Here is a 16,468-nt window from a genome sequence, read left to right on the forward strand (position 1 = left end):
TGATAATAAAATATGTAAATACTACTTAAAATGAAAATTTAAGTGGGAATATTCATGCAGGTCTTCTTTTAGAGGGGGAGGAAATCATAGATGAATGGAGCAGAACAGTCTTATGGCTTAACACATGCAGGATTGACATATGTCAGAAATAGATTGCTCCATCCCTCCTTTGTCTCGGGTAGAGGTCTTTCACATCACCCGATTCTTCTAAGTGGAGATGTCGAGGGTCAAACCAGGGACAATGGGTGTGCTCTACTACTAAACCATGGCTAGGACATCTTCATCAGCTTCCATGCCATTCTATGCACAATGCTCTATTTGGTTTGGGAGCAAGGTATAGCTGAAAGATCTGCCCTCTCCCACATGAAGCCGACTATTCCTTAAGTCCCTGCTTTGGCTGCCGCCACCCTGAGGTTAGGCGAGTGGCAACCAGTGACGGGGCCTGCTCTGTGGTGGCACCCTACTTAGAAAAATGGCTTACTTAGCACAGCCATTGGTCACGGATGATGGGAATTGCAGCCTAGCAACTTCTGGAGGGCCACAGGTTCCCTCCAGCATTACGAGATTACTGTCCCAGCTTCCCCCTTCATGGTGCTGGGACAGCAAATAACTACAGACCACTGAGATTCTTGCAGATCTAGAAATTGAAAGTCTGTACCTCTGTGACAAGAGCACAGGCTTTGCCCATAAAAGGCTCCAGGTTCAATCCCAGGGATCTCCAGGTTGGGCTGAGAAAGGTTCTTGCTTGAAATTGTTGCAAGCTGATGTTGGTCATGGTACACAATTCTGACACTGAGTTGGGGAAAGTCACTCTATCTAGGCCAGTTAGAGCTCTCATTCATTCCCTTTCCTCCGACATGAGACGTTACCTTGGGTTGGATCGTGGTTCTCCCAGAAAAACCTGAGAAGGTCCTCGTAGCCGATGATCTGTGGGTCAAACACAACTCTGACCACTTCCGCATGTCCTGTCATCCCTGGGAACGAAGAAGGTGGAGGAATAGATTGTTATTCCGTAAGCCTGAAAATTCCCTTGCTCCTTTGGATTAGCACAGTGGCTTGTTGTAAGCGCCGTTCCCGGGAAGGATTGCTGTAGTGCCCATCAGCTGACTGGTGCTTACAACTAGCCTGTTCTGGGCAGGGTTCAGCTGCGCTACAGAATTCCAAGTTGGGAAGTCTGGCCTGTGGGCCAAAACAGCTGACATCTGCCCCTAGTGGCTGACCAGAGCTTACAGCAAGGCCGCTGGGATCAGCACCAAGAAGCATGAACGTGCAAGCATGCACGTTTAGAAAATAGCCGCTTTGCTCTTCCCTTGGTCCAGCTGCCACCGTGATACCGACAGCTACCCCATGGTTTGGCTTAGCTTCATATCTGAATTTAGGCTCATGGTTGGTCTCCCGAAAACAAACCATGAGAAGCAAGCCAAGGACAAGTCTCGCTTACAGATTGTGATGCATTTGGAGCAAGACAAACCACGAACCTGGCTTCAGGCGTGACAGTAAGCCAAACCATAGCTTAGCCCTCAACAGCATGGCAGCAGCATAGTTTGGCTTAGCGCTACGCAAGATCCAGGTCAGTGAAGGCAATATGGCCATTGTGCTCAGATCCAGCTTGCCGGCTTCCCTGACTGGCCACTGTGTGAACAGGATGCTGGACTTGATCCAGCAGGCCCTCCTTCTTCTCCCGCTATGCCTGCGTATAAGACCGCATCTGCATTACGCGGAGTAAGCCTCACCAATCTGTTCTATGATCTGCATTATGTTTTGCATCGCATTTCTGCATGCCACCCCGATATTCTCCAAATCTCCAAACTCCGAAACAAACAGTTGGCCAACTGATGGCTGAACCCCCCCCCCCCCCGCAAAGCAAAACAAATCCTGCATCCGCCTTAACAGTACTGAGCAGAATTTTATGCATGCGGGTAGATTAGGGAAGATAGAACCACGGCAAGCAACGCTGCAAGGGTTAACCCAGAGCCTCCTTCCCTATTGGTAGTAGCTGAAAAGTCGGGATGGGGATGGGGGAGAGCGGTGCTCACTACCGCAACACCTCCCCCACCCCAACAGGGCTGGAGATGCTTCTGGGGAGGCCATTTCCCTTGAGCAGTTTCCAGTTAATTTTGCTCAAGCAAACCTGCTGCCCCTCACACGGTAATTAAGAGGAAAAGGAGGGGCTACCGTGCAATGTGATGAGCAAGGCAGCCGAGCGAGCCACTAGCGCCTGCTGAGAGCTGCCCTATATACAGGCGGATGGGGAGGAGCAGATGGGGAACAGCCACAGGCTCTTTTGCCCAGGATGCATTAAGGTGGGGACCGCAAGCAGAAGGGAAGGGCAAAGCCTTCCCACTCCCATCTCTGCTCCCCGTCTTCTCCTGCTTGGCAGACCAAGGTCTGCAGGCAGAGCAAGGAGCTGTGTGGCTCGGGGAGCAGCCATGCTAGCAAAGCAACACTCCTCCCTCCAGCACACACCCGCAAAAGTGTGTGTGTGTGTTGAGAATCACACTCCCCTGCGGCAGAGAGAGATTTGCAGCCTCAAAATAGGCCTGCATCTCGAGGCTGCTGCAGCGTGCCGATGCGCACGGCCGTGCATCTCTTGCCCTCTGCTGCACCCAAGGAGGCACTGCATAGCTGCACGCCAGAATCCCTACACTGTTGGGCAGAACTTTTCCTCCAACAGCCTTGAAAGGCCAAAGCAGAAGGAGCACGGATAGGCACAAGCCCGGGGCAGGGTGGGGCGGGGGGAACTGATGTCACCACTATGATCTGAAGCACAGCCCCAGTTAAGCCAGTTTTGCCTGCCTGGGTGTGCTGATTGAGCTTTGCTGCAAAACTACCTGTAGGTAAAGGATGAAGGAGAAGGTCCTTCGGTACACTGCACTGGGGGCGCAGGGGGTAAAATAAACCACCGGGTTATGCCCTGACCATTTTGCAGTGGGAATAAAGAACTGGGCCAAACCCAGATTCTGGGACAGGCCCTCTCTACTCTAGTAATCCAGTATTATTGCTCCTGTCATCACCTGCCCATTCATTTGTTATCACTGCCAATTCACCCTCCGAGGCCCAGTCTATCCAGATGGAGAGGTCAAAGCAAGCAGAGGCTGCTTGCTGTTCTTGTCGTTGCTTGTGCACCAGGAGAGGGCAGTCGAACAGGAACGTGGAGCAGAGGCAATGAAGACAGGGCATAGGGAGCTAAGCTGAGACAGCCCTGCTACTAGAGAGGGGCTTGCCAGGTGCCAACTCATGATGCCAGCCCTGCTTGGGGCGACGAGATCATCTGGTTTGTGCATAGGCTGCATTCTGTAATAAGCCAGGTAGCAAAAGCAAGGAGGAAGAGCAGGTCTGTGAGGCCCTGGGTGGAAACAGCAGGACCCCTGTAGGGGTGTGGGTTCCTGCAAGGCAACTGAGTCTCCTTCCCTACTCACTTAACACAATACAGTATGGAATTTATCCCTTTTCGGTTGCCATATGTGGAGTCGTTGCAGCGACCCATAGTTAAGAGGAGAAGTCGGCAAATGTGTCCTCTTTTTTGCTCTTCAAAATATGGCAGCTTCTAGCCCAGGGATAGGAAACTGGTGCCCCTCTGTCACGTTACTCAACTCCTATCCGCCTCAGCTAGCGTAGTATCAGGAATGGTGGGAGTTGTTTTCCAGCAACATCCAGGGGGCGGCCACAGGTTCCCCATATCTGAGTCCTAACCAAAAATAAGACATTTAATCCTGAGCTGGGGATTTTAACATCTGCACCAGTATTACTTAAGATCAGGCCTCGCTTCTCCTCCCCAGAGATGCCAAAGGATCTCCTAGTCTCCTTTCCTCCCAGATGGCACCCAGGGAGCAGATACAGACTTAAATTTGAAAAGCAAGAGAGGGACACTCTTCTCTCTCTCTCTCTGGAGATGCATCATCTCAGCCCAGTTAGGGAAGGGTTAAGCTCAGAGACAGGTTATAATTAGATGCATCTCTGCTACATTTACAGCCCAACACAGTATGTATGTATGGGGAGGATGAAGAGATAAGAGTCTGTTGCCTTCTTTTATCTGCAGCCAGCCAACCAGCAGAGAAGGATAGTCGACTGGGAAGGGTGTGTTCAGCAAGACTGGGAAGGGTGTGTTCAGCAAGGCCGGGCAAAAGAGCTGCTACCCCAAATAGCCAAGCACAGCAATAGCAAACAAGACTACCATTTCATTAGGAGGGCAAGAGATAAGGACAGCCCTGCTGGATCAGCCCAGTGGTTCCTCTAGACCAGCATCCTGTTCTCACTGTGACCAACTAGATGCTGATGGGGATGCATCTGAGGACCTGAGGGCAGCAGCTCCCTCCCCACTTCTGACACCAAGTGACCGGGATTCCGATTCATCCCTCTGCCAGGGGAGGTAGAACACAGCCATTGTGTGTAGAAGCCACAAAGTGCCTCATCCTCCATTTGTCTAATCCTCTCATTCTTTAAGTTAAATAAAAACAAATCAAAAGTGTTGGTAAAAAAATATGACAGAACAACACAAAAAGGACTTAAGACAAAAAACAGAACTGTTAATAGAAAAAAAGGTGAAATACTTAGGGGTAAGGTTGACAGCAAAGAATACAAATATCTTTGAACACAACTATATAACCACTTGGAAAGAAATAAAGAGAAATTTGGAGGTATGGGGGAGGATGAACGTATCATTGTGGGGAAGGATATCAGTAATAAAAATGAATGTATTGCCAAGAATGTTATTTCTATTCCAGTTGATTCCAGTAATCAGTGGAGCAGGACACTTCAAACAATGGCAGAAAGATATTTCAAAATTTATCTGGCAGGGGAAGAAACCAAGGATAAAATATAAATTGTTAACAGATACTAAGGAAAAAGAGGTGGCTTTTCACTGCCAGACTTGAGATTATACTATGAGGTGTCCTGTATTTGCTGGCTTTGGGAGTGGATTGTTCTAAAGACTGTTCTATGGAGAAGTACTTTCAACATTCTTCTGCTATTCAGCTTCCCTGAATGCCCTGAGAAGCCCACAAGGACCTGTGCGCCACAGCACTCAATCCTCCTGCAGTTTCCAGCAGCTGGTATTCAGTCGCACATGACCTCCAAACATATCCATGAGGTCTAGTAGCCACAGCAGTTGCATAGGAAGGGGGGCATGGCACCCCTGGGCAGCACTTGAGGCTGGAGGCTGCCTGAGCTGCTGCCTCCTCCTGGGCACCCTCTGGGCCCAGCTCTGCCCAAAAAAGCAGTGCAGAGCATGGGTTTCCATGCTGGTGAACCATCGTGTTCTCCATAGATTTGCCCATGTTTTTGGTGGGCATCTCTGCCTCTTGTGGGAACAAACTCCATAGTTTATCTATGATAGGCAGCTTTGGTCAAGTCTATGGTCAGAACCGGAGAGAAAGAATCAAATTACATTTGTACAAAAATGGCTGCCAAACAGACAGCAGTAGCTGTGGGCAGAACGCTATCCAAAATCTAACGAATTTTTATCGTTTTACATGAAAATTTTGTCAGTCAGGCATTCACTCCGAGTCCTGCATGACCCACTGTAATCTCTTCAGATTACTTCTTCCCGAGGGGGGGGTAAGTGTGTGTGTGTGTGTGTGTGTGTGAGAGAGAGAGAGAGAGAGAGAGAGAGAGAGAGATCCTTAAGGAAAACCTGAGCCATTATATCCCAGCTCGATCACTGAGATCATCCGGAGGAGCGTTGTTAGCTGATGTCCATGTTACAGAAACCAAAATGGCCTCAGCTGAAAGTTTGGGCATTTAGTGTGGTCCACCCTTTGCTGTGGGAGACAACTTTAGCAGAGATTCAGCACCTATATTCCCTCTGGTCTTTCAGGCATTTTTAAAAAGCATTTTTTAAAAAGGAGATAGAAGAATTACACAACTTTTAGAAAACATCTGAAGGCAGCCCCATTCAGGGAAGTTTTTAATGTCTGTCATAGTATTCTTTTTTTATATTTTGCTGGAAACCACCCACAGTGGCTGGGTAAACCCAGCCAGATGGGCAGGGTACAATTTAATAAAATTATTATTAATTATTATTATGTCAATAGGCCTTTTCATCCATTTAACTAGCCAGTCCCTTTAATGGTTATTTGTATTGTTTTACACTGTGTTTTTTTCACAGTACACCGCGCCCTGAAAGTTTATAATATAGAAGCCTAGAAATACTTTCCCATAAATAAAATAATTAAAGCCCCTCCTTTTCCCAGCTGCATTGTGTTAATACCCAGAATGTAGACAACAGACGTGGATAATATTTCTTGCAGACAGATAATCCCCTGTACCAGCACTCAAAATGTTTTCACAGATAAGCTGCAAAACCGTCTGTTCTGATTGATCCAGGTTGGGGATGTTGCGGGAGGGGGGGGATTAACTTCGCCAATAAATGCATTGGCGTGCCGAGGGGAAAATGGGGCAGCCACATCCTGCACTGATATTACTAAAAGGGTAGTGCTATTAACCACGGGGGGCCCTCACACCCTTCCGCAGCTGCTCCAGATTCTGATGGGAAGGCCCAAATAAGGCCAAGGAGACCTGCCTTTACCAAGCCAAACACGTGAGTTGATGCTAATGTTTCAGAAGAGGGGCACCTCAACAGCTTCTTCTCTCCAGCAGGGCTAGCCAATGAGGTGGACTCCTGACGTTCCTAGTTTCCCATCAGGACCAACAGTCTGGCATGATAGAAGTTGTCATCCAAGAATATCCAGAGGGCTACCTCTTTGTTAGAGCAGAGGTGAGGCAAAACATGGCCTTCCAGATGTTGTTGAACCACAGCTCCCATCAACCCTGGCCATTGGCTGTGCTACCTTAGAGCAGATGGAAGTTGAGTGTCCCAACAACCCTAGAAGTCCCCACCTCTACTTTTGAGTCCTATGCCTGTTCTTAGCAGATTGGTATTCTTGCCTGGTTGACCTCTGGAATGCAGAAGTGTCCCAGGCAACTGGTTACCAATAGGCAGGAGATGGGGCTCCAGTCTTCTGGGTACCAAACTGTCATGGAATTGTAGGGTTGGAAGGGATCCTGAGGGTCATCAAGTTCAATGCAGGAATATCAAATAGACCAGGCACCCCCAACCTGCGGCCCTCCAGATGTTTTCACCTACAACTCCCATGATCCCTAGCTAACAGGACCAGTGGTCAGGGATAACGGGAATTGTAGTCCAAAACATCTGGAAGGCTGAAGGTTGGGGATGCCTGAACTAGATCATATGTGAGTGATGGCCATCCAACCACTGCTTAAAAACCTCAGAGGAAGGGCAGCCTGCCACTTCTCGTGGGCTCTGGAACAAGAATTAACTAGGTCAAACATGCAAACATATGTTAATTATATCTTCCTTAGATACCCTGCCCAATGGAATGAGAAGTGGCTGGCTGCTAGGAAAGCAGCCTTTTTGTCGGCATCTTGCTTACACAATGCCTTCCCCAGAAAGGCTTGCCTGGCAGTGGGGAACATGTGGCCCTGCAGCTATTTCTGGACAACAACTCCCATCATCCATTGGCCATGCTGGCTGGGGATGATGGGAGTCCAACAATGTCTGGCAGGCCACAAGATTTAAAGTCCCCTGCTTTAGAGTCTCAGACCTGGTCTCCTTTCAATTGCTTTTGTTTGATTTGCTTATTGCAAACAGCTGAAAGCCTGTAAATTTTGATAATAAACCCGATTTGCAAAGGGGGTTGAATAATTTCGATTGCAACTGCATGTTGGGATATTACCTCACAGGTTAACTAGGCAAGAAGATCATAACCAAAACCCTCCACAAGGACTAAGAGAGGTGGGGGGGAAACCACTCACCACTGCGGACTTCCTTGTAGGTAGGGTTGGGGGTAAACCCTCCTGAGAAGCCCACCTGGGTGGAGAAGACACCTGGCAGCTTCCAGAACATTCTCTCCGCTCCCCAGAAACACCCCATGCCTGGGTAGAAAAAGAGGTAGGAGAAAACCCAAATGTTATGAATAGGCTAGAGAAAGAATTCTTGGATTTTTGAATTGTTCCAGCATTTTATCACTGCTATGAAGGGTGTGTGCTGATGTTTCCCCGCCCCAGGCAATGTGTTCACTGAATATGCAGAAGGGGGTGGGACCATGTCTCTTGGCTCCACCCCAACCACGGCAGATTCAATGTCAGGGATGGGGGGAGGGTGTCAATAAGGCTCCTTTCAAACTAGCGCCAACACCTAGGGGCAGAGGAAGTGGGCAGGGCCAGTGAGCATGCTTCATTCATTCAGCAAACACACCATGGCTGTCTCAGGTCGCACCTATACAATAAATTTAAAGGACTCTTATGCCCCTTTGAAAAGTCATGGCTTTCCCCCAAAGAAACTGGGGCAAGTATCACTGATTATGGGTGTCAAGAACTGCAACTGCGAGGGTAAGCTACAGTTCTCTTTTGCAGGGAAATCATAGCTGTCCATTGGTGGGCCAAATGATTTCTGGATTCATTTCATTACTTTCTGTTCTAGGGCAAGATTTGAGGACAGCCAGTACTGAAACCCAACGGGGGCGGAGAGAAATTGTACCTGGCCATGAAACAAGAACCACTCACGTACCAAATATTGCCATCTGCATTCCTTCCGGGAATGGCGGGTACATTGGATTTCTGTTGACGGCATGGCTGGCTGGCAGGGGGAAAGAGAAAGAGATGTGAAAATCTCCTCACTAAGTCTCCAGGAGCTGGGTCATAACAAGGATCACAAAACAGTGCAGTGGGGCTTACACCACTGAGACGGCACACTGCAATCCTATACACAGGGATAGCAAATGGTGCTGACCTTTAAAGCTCTAAATGGCCTCAGCCCAGTATACCTGAAGGAGCATCTCCACCCCCATCATTCAGCCTGGACACCGAGGTCCAGCTCTGAGGGCCTTCTCGGTAGTGGCTCCCACCCTGTGGAACACCTTCCCATCAAATGTCAAGGAAATAAACAGCTATCTAACTTTTCGAAGATATCTGAAGGCAGTCCTATTTAGGGAAGTTTTATTGTTTCATGTTTTATCGTGTTTTTAATATTCTGTTGGGAGCTGCCCAGAGTGGCTGGGGAGGCCCAGCAAGATGGGCGGGGTTTAAGTTGTTGTTGTTGAGAGCTAGTGTGGTGTAGTGGTTAAGAGCAGTAGACTCGTAATCCTGTGAACCGGGTTCGCGTCTCCACTCCTCCACATGCAGCTGCTGGGTGACCTTGGGCCAGTCACACTTCTCTGAAATCTCTCAGCCTCACTCACCTCACAGAGTGTTTGTTGTGGGGGAGGAAGGGAAAGGAGAATGTTAGCCGTTTTGAGACTCCTTCGGGCAGTGATAAAGTGGGATATCAACTCCAAACTCCTCTTCTTCTTCTTCTTCTTCTTCTTCTTCTTCTTCTTCTTCTTCTTCCTCTTCCTCTTCTTTTTCGTTTCCTGCTCTCTCTCCAGCTCACAACAGTCCCAGACAGCATGGACCATGATCAGTGTTGATTGGAACTTTATTCTGACAACACCTGGAAGGTATCACCTTGACTATCCGGTATACACCTACTGTCATAGAATCATATGTTTGGAAGGGATCTTGAGGGTCATCTATTCCAATCCGCTTTGCCAGTTCAAGATCTGCCATGCAGGAACATAAAAAGAGACTGCTGGGCCAGGCCAAAGGCTCACCAACAGCGGAGCCTTATCCTCCATGGATGTATCTCTTACTATTCTTATTATTCCTTTTCTCATGGACCAGCAAGATTTCCTTTACATTGAGTGCTTGGCATCTCCCCAGTTCCCTTTCCAATTTTTGAAATTTATATTTATTAAATTTCTATACCACCCTTCATCCAAGGATCACTGTCTGTCAGAACACTGGAAAGTGGGGGAGCCTCTTTAAATAGTCCCAAGCTCTTCCCGAAGAATTCTGGAAGCTGTAATTCATTACGGGGCTGAGATGAGCTGGGAAACCCCTGTTCTCAGAGCTACAGTTCCCAGAATGGTTTAGCCATCGATCCTTTTTTTCACAGGGAACTCTGAGAACTGTAGCTCTGTGAAGGAAATAGGTATCTCCTAACAACTCTCAGCACCTTTAACAAACTGGAGAGAATTCTTTGGGGGAAGTCACCTCCAGACCATAATGTTTAAAGCAATCTAATAACACTTTAGCAGTCATGGCTCCCCATTCCTCCCCCCCCCCAAAATGATAATAATCCTGGGAGCCATTAAGGATGCTGGGAATTATAGCTCTATGAGAGACCATCTAAGCACCCTTAACTGCAACTTTTTGCCTGCCTGTTTCCCCCCTATTCCAACCAGAAAGCATTTTTCCCCACCAGAAAAGAGACACACACACTCCATCACGTTTCCGAGCACAATTCAAAGTGTAGGTGTTGACCTTTAAAGCCCTAAATGGCCTCAGCCCAAAACACCTGAAGGAGCATCTCTACCCCCATTGTTCTGCCTGGACGCTGAGGTCCAGTGCCGAGGGCCTTCTGGCGGTTCCCTCATTGCAAGAAGCAAAGCTACAGGGAACCAGGCAGAGGGCCTTCTCGGTAGTGGCACCTGCCCTGTGGAACGCCCTCCCACCAGATGTCAAAGAGAAAAACAACTACCAGACTTTTAGAAGACATCTGAAGGCAGCCCTGTTCGTGGAAGTTTTTAATGTGTGACATTTTAATGTATTTTTAATAAAATAACAACAACAACAACAACAACAACAGTTTGGTATATTTGGTTGACAGTATGCCAAGAATACTGTTAAGTACTATAACACGGCCGTCATCAACAACTGGCACAGTTAGGCGCTTTCTAAGGTTGAGAGGCCAGCAGAGGGCTCACTGCTGACCCAAGATGCTGAGTCCATCTCTCATTAGCAGCAGGAGAAAGAAGGGTGCAAGAGTCAATCTCCTCTTCCTCCTCCAGGCATTTCTACCCTGGAGCAATGGGCACTCACCCCCCCCACACACACACTGCCCAAGGAATCACTGCAGAGGTTTCTGGGGATGAGCAAATAGATCAATTTCAGTTCCTTGTTTTTCCAGCCCTAAGTTCAGTTTTCCAGGATTTTTCCATTTCAGTTTGCAAAAGACTAAGATATGAATAATGGCCTCATTGCAATTCATTTGCATTTCTCCAAATATACACATTGCCTCCCCTCCCCCACCAAAAAGAGCTTTCTCCAATATTTTGCATGTTACTTTCACCTGTACATGAATTTATGTGCACACTTAGTCTATGCTAGAGAACTGCATTGCAAAACTAGGAGAAGCGCGGATTTCGAAGGAGTCCCATGTGCTTCGGTTCACATCTTATTTCGGAAAAATGCAAAGTGGGTAGGTCCGACTTTAAATGCAAACTGAATCAAATTTCTTCTCCCACCCATCCCTATAGAGTGGTACCTTGGTTTACAACCATAATCCATTCTGGAGGTCCGGTTGTAAAGCAAAACAGGTTGTCACCCAAGGTGCACTTTCGCCAATGGGGCCTCCCCCCAAAAATGGGTTGTGATCCAAAAGAAAATTGGATTGTAATCCAAAAAAAGGTACACACACTTCTGGGTTTGACGTGGCTGTAATCCAAAATGGTTGTAATCCAATGCGGTTGCAAACCAAGGTACCACTGTATCTGGGGCAATCTTGGTTGGAGGTGGGGGGGAGGCACAACCTGGTGACTGTGCAGCCAAAGCCTTCTTTTGCTCTGCTATCTTAGCCAAGAGTCCAAATGGAAACTCAGGGTGTTGGAAGGGCACCACAGCATAGGGAGACCCATGGGCACCCTGTGATTTGAGAGCCCACAGAAAACGGCAACCAGCCCTGCTCCACAGAACCCAGAAGCGATCGGCGCCACGAATTGAAGGGCTCACAACAACTTATTCTCAGCGAGACTTTTAAAGGGATTAGACAAATTAATGGAGGACAAGGTTGCCAATGGCTACAAGCCATTATGGCTATATAATACCTCTAGGATCAGAGGCAGCATAGCATTCCTTTGGATACTAGTCCCAGGGGAATAACAGCAGAAGAGGGGCATTGCCCCCCCCTTGCCCTGCTGCTGCGCTCCCCCCAAAGTATATGGCTGGCCTTTGGCCTGATCCAGCAGAGCTCTTCTTATGGAACCATAGAACTGGAGTTGGAAGGGACCACTAGTTCAACCCTCTGCAATGCAAGTATCTAAACTAAAACTCTCCCGAAGCAATTCAGAGGTACACTGCCTCTGATGTGAGACGTGAAAAACAGCCATCATGGCTAGTAGCCATTGATGGCCTTATCCTTCATGAATTTGTCTAATCACCTTTCAAAAGTTGGTGGCTGTCACCTCTTGGCGAACGAAGTCCATAGTTCTAACTACATGCACAAAAATTTCCAATACGTAATAATTTTTTCTTTTGTTTTGTCGACTTCTCACCCTGTTTTCAACTGGGTTCTTTATTTCTCCCCCTTGCTGTACCCTATCTTCTCTCTCTTATACCGTAACAACAATAAGACAACCTCCAATTCCTTCTGTTGCTTGTAGTTCAAATCCTGTTCACAAATTCATCACGCTATAGTATTTCTTTAAATAATCCGAATTGGATGTTACCGAGTTCTAGTCCAGGCAACTTCCAGTTTAGGCACATCAGAATGATGAGCAATCATGCACACAGCGCCGAACCCTGAAGTAGCCCGAAAACGTCACGAAAACGTCATATAAAGGGGCAGAGTGGGCTTATGTGCACTCTGCCAATGTGTGCAGGGCCCCAGGATGGAACTTCCACGCAAAACGAGGATTACATGTGTACCTGAAGGAGCGTCTCCACCCCCATTGTTCTGCCCAGACACTGAGGTCCAGCACCGAGGGCCTTCTTGTGGTTCCCTCACTGCGAGAAGCCAAGTTACAGGGAACCAGGCAGAGGGCCTTCTTGGTAGTGGCACCCGCCCTGTGGAACACCCTCCCACCAGATCTAAAAGAGAAGAACAACTACCAGACTTTTAGAAGACATCTAAAGGCAGCCCTGTTTAGGAAAGCTTTTAATGTTTAACAGATCACTGTATTTTAATATTTTGTTGGAAGCCACCCAGAGTGGCTGGGGAAACCCAGCCAGATGGGTGGAGTATAAATAATAAATTATTATTATATTATTATTATAATGAGAAAAGGAGAACAACCTCTCCAGATGAACTTTCTCCACACTGCATCATTTAATAAACCTGTATCATTTCCTCTCTCACTTGCCTTTCCTCTAATCCACTGGTTCTCAAACTCTTTCTGCCCCATTGGTTCCATCATCTCATCCCTGGTACCCCTTATCCTACCCTATAAAAACCATGATTCAGAATAAAAGCTTCCACAGCCCACTATGGATGATAATAACACAACAGGCGTCAAAACAGTAGCAATTAATTGCAGGTTGATTCAAAACCAAATCAAGACTATTCAACAAAATGGGTGAACTTGATCCCGTGATGCCAACCTTTCAAAGTCTAAAAGACTTTTACATCTCCACCTCCTCCCTGCCACCTGCTTGCCTCTTAACACTCCCCCTAGGTAACTCCACCGCCCGCCCCCAAGGGTAGCAGCACCTACTTTGGGAACCACTGCTTTAAAGAAAAAAGCCCCAAAGATTCCTTAAAAGGGGGTTGTCAGCAGGAGGGGGACTGGCAGGAAGTTGAACGAGGGTGCAGGTCCCAATGCCAAGAGCCTGGGGTCAGACCACTCATGGAATAGAGCCACAGAATTGTAGAAGTTGGAAGGAACCAAACTAGTCCAACTCCCAGCAATGCAGAATCCTGCCCACAGCTCTCCCTAGGTGGGCTTGAACCACCAACCTTCTGGTTAACAGCCAGATGCACTGACCCACTGCACCACTGGGGAACAAAGCTGTCAGAACAGTGCCACGCAGCCGCACAGCCCAAGAAACTAGGCCTCCTGCTAATCTGAATCCACAGGCAAACCCCAGCATCTCTAGGGAATGCACACTCAAGTTATACACTCCCTCTATCACAGATTAAGGCTACAAAAGCCCAGGACTGGTTTCTCTCCTCACCTGCACTCTGCCCCAGTCCTCCTTCCGCTGCAGATCTCTATTTTAAGACTCTACCCAACAGCACGTGATCAATCAGCAGGAAGACTTGCTTCATGAGCAGCTTCCAACCCCAACAGATGGAAGCAGGCTATGTTTATAGACGGCCAGGGACAGATCAGCCGAGTCCTGCCTTGGCTTTAGTGCTGCTTGCTGGGGCCTCCCGAGGTGAAGCGGGAGGGAGGGGGAGTCCGCAAACCTTCCTGGAAGATTAGCCTGGATGTTCTCAATGTGGGCAGCCGCACATAACTCAGCCCTGTGAGTTAGGGCATCCCCATTGCTTCCTCTGACCTTAAGCACCATTGGTTATTACATGGATCAGCGGAGAAGGGGCAGTGCCAAGGGGCACAATGGCTGCTTGCTTAGAGAGAAGCGGGAAGTCTTTCTCTAGGATACCCAAGCAGCAGGAGTAGAATGCAATGGTGGAGGGGGCGGAGGGGAAGGAATGGGCTTTGGCCGAAGGAGGATACGCAAGAAGAAAGCGAAGATCAACAATATTTGGCAGCAGGCATGTAAGAGGGAAACAGCTGATTAGTCAACCCAAACCAGAACACAGCTCTGCAGTCTCATAACCTGCATTGTGTAGATGAGTCATAATTGTTCAGTAAACAAACATGCATTCCAATGTTTTCCAATTATATTTTATATAGGGAGATTGGGGAATCCCAACAAAAATGGGAAATGGGAAGGGAACTTGCCAGCATTTCTTCATCTGCCCCATGTACAGAACAGCAATCAATCCAACAAATGTGATTGGCATTCACTGTTGTTGTTGTTGTTGTTGTTGCTTTCAGTCTACAAACGACACGTAACTGATCACATACCCCCAACCCTTTGCACTGAAACTGAGTGGCAGTGTGATTTCTGTGATTAATTGTAATGTTGCCACAGCAGGTTTTGGTGGAAGATGAAATGGAAAAGGAACAGGAACAGGACTGCATGTGATGAATATAGGATAGAAGGGAAAACTCTGTCTTCTTACATCACTACTTTTAAACAACTATTGGATGAAATTAGCAGAGTCCATGGAATTCATACACCCATGTTATCAGGTAAAAAAAAAAAATTACCATAGGAACTGTTTTACAGAATTTTACACTTAATAACAGCCATGACTCCAGGAGCCAAAAAGACAGGAGAAGGCTGTGTGTCCATGCAATGCTCACCTTTCACACATGCAATGTGGTCATTCTGAACAACACCAAACATTGTAGTCAGGGAAGAGATGTGGATTGAGAAACATCAGTGCAAAATATGCATGATTTCTCTTATTTTTGCACTATTTATTTTGATTTTGAGTCACGGGGGTTTTGAGACCTGCTGGAGGAGACTGAAGCCCACCCGCCAAGCTTTGCAAATCTTCACAGCTGTAGAACACTAGAAATGGGACTCTTTAAACACACACAATACAACACACAATTCTCAAGAAGTTAAGAACCTTTGCCCAACAGCACATTCTGAGCTTTTTTCACTCAGCCATGAAGTTCACTGGGTGAAATTGAGGCCAATCATTAACCTATCTCACAGGGTTGCTTATAGAGGACAAAATGGGGAGAGGGCCACAGCGGCTGCTTTAATGTCCCTGGAGGAAAGCTAATATTTAAATGTTACTACATAACTAAAAATCTGCATGCTTCCTTTCCTAATAAAAATTCATCCAAGCCGGCTTATATAGTAAAATATTAAGCGATACAGTGTGGTATAACAGTTAAGAGTGGCAGACTAAGACCTGGGAGGCCAGGGTTCAAATCTGCCCTCAGCCAGGAAGCTCACTGGGTCAACTTGGGCCAGTCACTATCTCCTAGTCTCACCTACCTCACAGGGCTGTTGTGGGGCTTAATGAAGGGAGGAGAAGTATGCATACCACATTGAGCTCCTTGGAGGAATAATAAAATAAGAGTATGCCAACTGTAACAAATAAAATAGTGTTTCCCTCCCAAATTCCCAAAGAACAATTCTAATAACAAATACTATGTATTATAGAAAAGATCACACAATGTTAAGACTGACCTGCAGTGGCTTTTGAAGCAGTGTGTCAGCAAACTGTGCTTAAAAGCTTTATTAATTTTAAAAGTATATTAAATATCAGAATGGAACTGAATGGACTGGGATATGAAAAGAAAACTGGGGGGAAGGGAGGAAGCATATTTGAAATCAATGAATAGGGATAATCAGTTTCAGTCTATCATTCGTTCCGAAGCAAATGCATTGGGGAATGAATGGATATTCTTTTCATCGCTTTCATTCATGTCGGTTGGAGGTAGGAGAGCTCACCTGCTCTGGCAGCAAAGGGGGAGGCTTCTCATCATCTGTGCCATTCCAGGCACTGTAGGTAAATAAAGTGGTCTCCCCCCGTCCATCAAAAGTGGTCGCCACCTGCCACAATTCCCCCCCTCCCGTGCCAACGTCATAGCACAGGGGATTCTGGGTAAATACAGCAGTGGCTGCAAGAAGCAGGCACCCTCCTGCCTCCCTGATCAGCCTA

General features: G+C 47.3%; 1 protein-coding gene across 5 annotated transcripts in view; it reads right to left on the reverse strand.

The window, feature by feature from the left end:
• Positions 1-16,468, reverse strand: part of LOC114601479 (mitochondrial peptide methionine sulfoxide reductase-like) — a 42,542-nt gene that overhangs the window by 16,200 nt on the left and 9,874 nt on the right. For 3 of the 5 annotated variants that reach the window (XM_028738648.2, XM_028738653.2, XM_028738647.2), the window contains 3 exons: positions 8,528-8,596; positions 7,774-7,893; positions 870-974 (listed from right to left, as the gene is read on the reverse strand). In XM_028738648.2, the coding sequence (XP_028594481.2) occupies positions 870-974; positions 7,774-7,893; positions 8,528-8,596 (294 nt within the window). The remainder of the gene's footprint in view (positions 1-869; positions 975-7,773; positions 7,894-8,527; positions 8,597-16,468) is intronic. The other 2 variants (XM_077932007.1, XM_028738651.2) reach the window with 1 other exon arrangement.

Source organism: Podarcis muralis, chromosome 7 (assembly GCF_964188315.1).
Source record: "Podarcis muralis chromosome 7, rPodMur119.hap1.1, whole genome shotgun sequence".
Taxonomy (NCBI): Eukaryota; Metazoa; Chordata; class Lepidosauria; order Squamata; family Lacertidae; genus Podarcis; species Podarcis muralis.